This window comes from Belonocnema kinseyi, chromosome 7 (genome assembly GCF_010883055.1).
Source record: "Belonocnema kinseyi isolate 2016_QV_RU_SX_M_011 chromosome 7, B_treatae_v1, whole genome shotgun sequence".
Taxonomy (NCBI): Eukaryota; Metazoa; Arthropoda; class Insecta; order Hymenoptera; family Cynipidae; genus Belonocnema; species Belonocnema kinseyi.
In genome coordinates, this window is record NC_046663.1 from 21,479,826 (window position 1) to 21,488,836 (window position 9,011).

The window sequence follows — 9,011 nt, forward strand, 5'->3', positions numbered from 1 at the left end:
AAATAAATAAAATAAATAAAATAAATAAAATAAATAAAATAAATAAAATAAATAAAATAAAATAAATAAAATAATAAAAAAATAAAATAAATAAATTTTCCCTACAAAAACAAAAAGTTAAATTTAAAAAAAAATCACTAACAAAAAAAACAGAATTTTTAAACCAAAAATGGAATAGTTACACTTTTAGTTTAAAAAATAAATTCTCAACAAAAAAGAAATTTCCGCCAATTAAATTAAATAAAAAATGCGACATTTTTAACAAAATATTAAAATCCACACCAAATAAGATCAATTTCCAAAAAAAGAAAATTAATTTTCTACCAAAAACCATTCCATTTTTCACCTAGCAGCAAAAAGTTAAATTTTCTACCAGAATAGTTGAATTTCCACCAAAACAATTTTCAACAAAAAATAAAACGAAATTTTTACGAGGTGAATTAAATAAAAAAAACTGATTTTTAACAAAACAGTTGAATCCACAGCCAACAAGATGAATTTTGAAGAAAGAAGAATAATTTGTACCCAAAAAGACGAATTTTTAACAAAATATATGAATTTTCCACAAAACACTTGAACTTTCCGCCCGAAATTATGAATTTTCAATAAAAAAATGACTTTTCTACCATGAAGTTAATTTTTCAAATTTATAGTTTAATTTTCAACTAAATAGTTTAATTTACAAAAAAAATAGTTGAAAAATAAAATAGTTAGAATTTCAGTTTAAAATTAAATTAATTAAAAAACTTAACCAAAAATGGAAGTTATTATTTCAGTTTAAACAATTAATTATTTTAAAAAAAGAAGAATTATCTACCCAAAAAAATTGATCTTCTAGCTAGTTAATTGTTTAGTTGAATAATTTAATTTTAAATTAAAAAAGAAAAGAAATTAACTCAAAAAGATATTTTTTCAACCAAAACTAGAATAAAAACATTTTCAGTATACAAACTTAATTTTCTTCCAGTTAAATTAAACAAAAAAAAAAGCTAAAATGATGAATTTTCTATTAAGAAGGTTAATTTTTTACCCAAAAAGGCGAATGTTCATAAGGTAGAAGAATTTTCAAAACAATGGTTTAATTTTTAAACCAAAATTGCATTTTTAACAAAAAAGTTAATTTTCTACTAATAGATTTTTCAAATATATTAATTTTCAAATGAAAATAATACATTTTACCAAATAGTTGAATTTTTAACCAAAGAAGATAAATTTTTAAATAAAAATGTAATAGTTAAATCTTTAGTTGGTGAAAATATGCTTCAAACGCTTCAAATTCCTTACTTTTCAACTGAAAATTGAATTCTAAGTCGAAAAGATTAATTTTCGCAAAAAAGACGATTTTCCAACAAAATAAATGAATTTTTAAACAAATAGTTTAATTTTCAACTAAGAAAGATAAGTTTTTCAGCAAAAAGTTAAATATTGAAACAAAAATTATAAATATTCAAATAAAATAGTTAAATTTTGAACCAAAAAGATAAATTTTTAACTGAAATTGTAATATTTTGAAGTAAAGTGATGAATTTTCAAATAAAATGATGAATTTTGAAATTAAATAGTGGAATTTTCAACAACAAAAAAATCAATTTTTAAATAAAATGGTAAATATTATCTGGAATATTTAAATTTTCAACAAATCAGATGAAATTTCCAATAAGATAAAGTTTTAACCAAAAATGGAATAGATACATTTTCAGTTAAAAAAAAAAATCTTCAACAAAACTGATTTTTTTTTTAAACTAAAGTAGTAAATCTTCGACTATAGCATATTCCAGGATATTTAAATTTTAAGTTAAAAAATAATTTATAAAAAAAAGGAGTTTCTAAAAAAATAGTTAAATTTTCAATCAAGAAGATGAATTTTGAAGCAAGAATATTAATTTTAAATAAAAAACGACGAGTTTTCGACTAAAAAAGATAAATTTTCATTCAAATAGTTGAAATTTAAACTAAAAAAGATTAATTTTTCACTTAAATAATGAATCTGTAACTAAAATAGTTGAATTTTCAATTAAAAAAGATAATTTTTTTAGAAAAATATTAAATATTTAACTGAAACAGATCAACTTTTAACCAAAAAGAGAAGTTTAATTATCAGTTTAAAAAACTATTTAACAACCAAGAAAAAATAGTTCTTAAAAAAATATTTAAATTTTCAACCGACGCCATAAATTTGAAACTCAAATTATAAATATTCAACCCAAATAGATAGATTTTTAAATAAAAAAAAATGTTCAACCCTAAGTTATATACTTAAATTTGCAGTTGAAAAATTAATGCTGAATAAAACATAAACAAATGTATAACAAAATAGTTAAAATTTCAACCAAAGTGATAAATTTTCAACTAAAATAGTTCAATTTTATACCGAAAAAAAATGAATATTCAACCAAAAATTCAATAGTGAAATTAAAAAAAAGGGATCAATTTTTAAATAAACTGAATAATATTATTCGGAATATTTGAATTTTCAACGAAAAAGATGGATGTTCAAAAAAGAAGATTAATTTTGGAATCTTTGACCAAAAATGGGATAAATTTTCCCTTTGAAAAAATAAAAAATAATAATTTTCAACCAAATTGATTTTTTTTAAAACTAAAATAGTAAATCTTTAACTGGAATAGTTGAACTTTTAACCAAAAAGAATCATTTTAAACCAAGAAGATACATTTTCTACACAAAAAGACAAATTTTCAAAAAAATACATAAAAATTTAAGTAAAAAAATAAATAAATTTTCACTCACAAATAGCACATTTAAATTTTAAGTTAAAAAATAATTGCTAAACAACAAGAAAACGAGTTTCTAGCAAATTAGTTAAATTTACAATCCAAAAGATAAATTTTTAAGCAAGAATATTAATTTTCTACAAAAAAAGACGAATTTTCAACTAAAAAGATAAATTGCTATCCAAAAATTAAAGTCAAATTTTCAGTTTAAAAAAATTTATATTCAACCAACGAGACAAATTTTCATATAAAATTATAGAATATTCAACTGCAATAATAATAGATACATTTTTAATTTAAAAAACAAAATAATTTTCAACCAAAAAAGGAAATAAATTTCAACAAAATACTTTAGTTTTCGGCAAAAAAATTCCTTTTCATCCATAGAAAAAAAAACAAGTTTTTAATCAAATATCTGTTATTTCAACTAAAAAGATTAATTTTCTCAAAAAAGACGATTGTCAACAAGATTCGTGAATTTTTTTCTAATAGTTGAATTTTTAACTAAAGATGCTAAATTTTCATTCAAATATTTAAAATTTAAAGTAAAAAAAAGATAAATTTTCAACTAAAATAATGAATCTTTAACTGAAATAGTTGAATTTTCAACTAAAAAAGATAATTTTTCAGAAAAAAGTTAAATATTGGATCAATTTTTATCCAAAAAGGGAAGTTTAATTATCAGTTTAAAAAATTAAATAATAACCAAGAAAAAAAAGTTTGTAAGAAAATAGTTCAATTTTTAACCGACGCGATAAATTTAAAACTAAAATGATAAATATTATAATAGAATAGTTAAATTTTAATCCTTAAAGATTAATTTTTAACTAAAAAATATAAGTTTTCAACCAAAAATTATATACTTAAATTTGCAGATAGAAATATTAATTTTTAACAAAAAAAATGTCAACAAAATAATTCAATATTCATCAAAAAATAAATTTGTAATTAAAATAATAGAATATTCAATTGGAAGAGTTATATTTTACGTTGCAAACCAAAAATTTCAAACAAAAACATTTTTTTTTAATAGTTCTATTTTTAAGAAAAGTGATGAATTTTCAACTAAAATGATAAACTTTAACTAAAATATTAGAATTTAACTAAAAAAAATATCAATTTTTAAATAAACTGATGAATATTATCTGAAATATTTGAATTTTCTACGAGAATGGTGAATATGCAACTCTAATGATTAAATTTTTAATCAAAAAGATGAATTTTAAACCAAGAAGATTAATTTCTAATTTTAAAAAACGAATTTTCAACAAAATACTTGAATTTTCAAATAAAAAAGATAAATTGTCAACCAAAAATTGAATAGAAAAACATGAATTTTTAATCAATATTATGAATCTTAAGCCAAAAACTTTAATTTTCAACAACCGCGTAATTTTATTTCAAATCTAAAAGATACATTTCCAACTAAAATGATAAATATTTAAGTGGAATACTTGAATTATTAACCATAGAAAAAAAAAAGATTAAACAAAAAGATTAAATTGTAAAAAAAGAGATAATTTTCTACTAGAAAAAAATCGATTTTTAACAAAATATGTGGATTTTCAAGGAAATAGATTAAAATTTCGAAAACAGGACAATGAAAAAACGTTAAAAATTGAGTATTTTAAGATTAAAATTTTGGAAATTAAAAATTGAAAACTTGAATTTGAATAATTTTTAAGTCAAAGCGATATGAGTTTTAACAATTGAATATTGAAAAATAAAATTTTTAATATTTCAAAGTCAAAGCTTTTGATTATTCTGGAATTTTAAATTTTTATTAAATAACAAAATTTGAATTTAGGATTAAAACTGAAAAATAAATAGTAATTTTATATGGGGAACATAAAAAATGAAAAAATTTCTACTCTGAAATATTGAAACTTGAGCGAATTCGAAATTGCCTTTAAAACTGAAAAAAAAATTTATTCACAAATAATTGTGATATTACAACTTTTTTATACTCAAAACCATTAAAATTATAATTATTTAAAGTAAATTTGAATAGCTTAAAAATGTGTAATTTTAAAACTGTTATTTATACTTTCCAAAATTTAAGAAATTCAATTTTAATTGAAAAATTGAAAACTGTGAAAGGGAAAAATTGAAACCAAAATTATTAATTTACTGATATATCAATTTCAGATGGTTTAAATTTGATTTTTTATTAATTTTAAACTCCATTCTTAATTTCAAATCTTCCTTTAGAATCATTATTAATTCTTGAAACTTTCCAAATTTTTTTCAATTTAAAATTATTTATTTCTTTAAATCTTCAACTAAAAATCGGAAAAGTTAAATATGTTAAATTGAAAATTAAAATAAATAATACAAAAAACGATTTTTGTAATGACTCTCTTTCTTGAAATTTCGAATTTTAGGCTCAGAATAGCCCTGAAATTTTGTACAATTATTCAAATTCTAAAATACAATACGGTTAAATTAAAAATAAAAAACATCCAAGAATTAATCTAAAAATTAATTCAACAAGAAATTTAGTTTCCAGGCCTTAAAAATTAAACTGTTTTAGAATCGTGCATTCAAAAATATATTTTTAAATTAAAATTATATAGATTTTTAAAATAAAAAATTGGCTTTTTGCCAAAAAATCACAAAAAAAAACTTATTTTCTAAAAAAGAAAACAAATTTTCAACAAAATAAGTGAAATTTCTAGTAAAAAAATAAATCAATTTTCACTTACAAATAGCATATTTAAATTTTAAGTAAAAAAATAATTTATCAACAAAAAAGAACGAGTTTCTAACAAAATAATTAAATTTTTAATCAAAAAGATGAATTTTTCAAGCAAGAATATTAATTTTCTGCCAAAAAATACGAATTTTCAACTAAAAAAAATGAATTGCCAACCAAAAATTGAATAGTAAAATTTTCAGTAAAAAAAAAATTAAAAACATTTTTAGTTTGAAAAACAAAATAATTTTCAAGCAAAAATGAAACAAATTGCAACAAAATAGTTCAATTTTCGGCAAAAAATTTCTTTTCGTCCATAGAAAAAACAAGTTTTTAATCAAATAACTCATATTTCAGCCAAAGAAATAAATTTTTGAATTAAAATTATGAATCTTCAACCAAAACTGAAAAAAAATATTCACAAACAATTGTGAAATTAAACTTTTTTCTATTCAAGCCCATTAGAATTTCAATTATTTAAAGTAAAGTAATTAATTCAATTTTAGTTGAAAAATTTACTGATGTATCAATTTCAGAAAGATAAATTTTGATCTTTTTTTTAAATTTATTTTAAACTCCATTATTAATTTCAAATCTTCCTTTGGAATTATTATTCATTCTTGAAACTTTCAAATCAAATATTTTTCAATTATTAATTTGTTTAAATCTTCAACTGAAAATAAGACAATTTAAAGATATTAAATTGAAAATTAAAATAAATAATACTGTTCTAAAATTTGGAACAATTATTTGAATTTGAAACTACTTTATGGTGAAATAAAAAATTAAAAACCTCCAAGAATTAATCTAAAAATTAATACAAGAAAAAAATTCAGTTTCAAGACCTCAAAGATTAAACTGCTTTAGAAACTCGCACTCAAAAATATATTTTTATATTAAAGTTATAAAATTTTTAAAGAAGATAAATATATTATGATTACATATTATGATTAAAATATTCAAAACGACTGGATATATTTTTTAAATAAAAAAATCGATTTTTGCCAAAAAAAAACACTGTCATTTGCCCCGTTCAAAATTTCAGAACTTTGAAAGTTTAATTATTGATTAACAGTTAGATAATAATATACTCTAAGATATTTCTAATTTTTTGGAATCTTTTAAAATGCCCGAAAATTTCAAAAATGACAAAACGCGCGAATTATAAAAAAAGGTTTTTTTTTCTCGCTGCGATCAGAAATAAATTCCCGAATTTTAAATTAAATTCCCGGTAAATTCGGCACCCAGACAAGTTGACTTTTTAACCATGAAAGATTATTCTCTCAAAAAAGAGAAATATTGCAAAAATGGTAAATTTTCAACTAATAACAGTCAATTATCAACCAAAAATAGAATGTTTAAATATTCAGTACAAAATTAATTTCAAACGTAAAAAAACAAATTCTCACACAAATAAATGAATGAATGAATTTTGAACTCGAATTGTTGAATTTTCAAACATAAAGATGGATTTTTAACCAAAAAATAAATTTCTCTAAAAAAAAAACATTAATTCTCCGTCAAATTGGTAACGAATTTTATGGACGATCCATAATATCTGAAAAATCGTACCATTTAAATGTGACAAGTAGTCTATGTAGCAGAGAATGTACTCTGGATTGTCTGCAAACTTTTTCAAACCTAACTCGAAAATTCGGAATGCTATATTTTTATCTTTGGTACAGTAATATTCCATCAGAGCAGCAGCAACATAAACATGGTGCTTGCATCTCTGATCCTCTCTTGCTCTTTTGAAAACAGTTCTTGCAGATTTTATTCCTTCGGCACGTCTAGCAAATTTCATGTATTGAACGTAAGCCTGAAAAATTTTGTGATAAATAAAGCAAACAGAAAAGAAATATAGAAAAATTGTAGTCAGGGTGGACGCAAAACTTCATTTTCGAAATTTCCTCTCTTTTCCCTTACTTTTTTCCGGAATAATTTCTGACCAATTATTGAAATCGATCCTTTAAAATTAATTTAAAATTCCTTGGAATATCTTAAAATTTTCTACGATATTTGAAATCCTTTGAAATCCCTCAAAACTTTTTTAAAATCTTGAAAATGACTTAGAATCTTTTAATGTCGATTAAAATCTTTTGAAATCCTTTTAAATGATTCCTTGCAATTTTTTTATATGCCCTCAAATATTTGAAATCCTTTGTAATCTCTTCAAACTTTTCATAACTCTTAAAAATTCCTTGGAATCTTTGAAAAAATCCTAAAATATTTCAAATTCTTTGAAATAATTCAAATCAATTGAAAATTCCTTGGATTTAAAATTGACATAAAATCCCTTGAGATCCCTAAAGACTTAAAAAAATTCCTTGGAATTTCTTAAAGTTTTCTAAGATATTTAAAATCCTTTGAAATCTCTCACAACTTTTCAAAGATCTTGAAAATAACTTGGAATCTTTTAAAATCGAATAAAATGTGTCAAATTACTTTAAACCTTTTGAAATTCTTGAAAATTCCTTGGAATCTTTTAAAATTCCCTAAAATATTTAAAAACTTTTGAACTCCTTTTAAATGATGCCTTGGAATATTTTAAAATCGACTAAAATATTTCAAATTCCTTCAAACACTTTGAAATTCTTAAAAATTCTCTAAAATATTTAAAATATTTTGAAATCCCTTCAAATGATTCCTTGTAATTTTTTTTATATGCCCTCAAAAATTTTAAATCCTGCGTAATCTCTTCAAACTTTTCATAACTCTTAAAAATTCCTTGGAATCTTTGAGGAATTCCTAAAATATTTCAAATTTTTTGAAATGCTATGAAATTATTGACATCAATTGAAAATTCCTTGGCTTTGAAATTGAAATGAAATCCCTTTAGACCCATAAAGACTTAAAAAATGCCTTGGAATATTTTAAAATCAACTAAAATATTTCAAATTCCTTTAGACTTTTTGAAATTCTTAAAAATTCTCTAAAATATTTTGAAATCCTTTTAAATGATTCCTTGCAATTTTTTTATATGCCCTCAAAAATTTTAAATCCTTCGTAATCTCTTCAAACTTTTCATAACTCTTAAAAATTCCTTGGAATCTTTGAGAAATTCCTAAAATATTTCAAATTCTTTGAAATAATTCAAATCAATTGAAAATTCCTTGGATTTAAAATTGACATAAAATCCCTTGAGATCCCTAAAGACTTAAAAAAATTCCTTGGAATTTCTTAAAGTTTTCTAAGATATTTAAAATCCTTTGAAATCTCTCACAACTTTTCAAAGATCTTGAAAATAACTTGGAATCTTTTAAAATCGAATAAAATGTCTCAAATTACTTTAAACCTTTTGAAATTCTTGAAAATTCCTTGGAATCTTTTAAAATTCCCTAAAATATTTAAAACCTTTTGAACTCCTTTTAAATGATGCCTTGGAATATTTTAAAATCGACTAAAATATTTCATACTCCTTTAAACACTTTGAAATTCTTCAAAATTCTGTAAAATATTTAAAATATTTTAAAATCCCTTTAAATGATTCCTTGTAATTTTTTTTATATGCCCTCAAAAATTTTAAATCCTGCGTAATCTCTTCAAACTTTTCATAACTCTTAAAAATTCCTTGGAATCTTTG

General features: G+C 20.9%; 1 protein-coding gene across 1 annotated transcript in view; it reads right to left on the reverse strand.

Annotated features, from left to right (window-relative positions):
- LOC117176869 (protein suppressor of forked) overlaps positions 1-9,011 on the reverse strand; it is an 86,475-nt gene that overhangs the window by 26,608 nt on the left and 50,856 nt on the right. Inside the window, exon 9 of the mRNA XM_033367219.1 lies at positions 7,001-7,247. Within this exon, the coding sequence (XP_033223110.1) occupies positions 7,001-7,247 (247 nt within the window). The remainder of the gene's footprint in view (positions 1-7,000; positions 7,248-9,011) is intronic.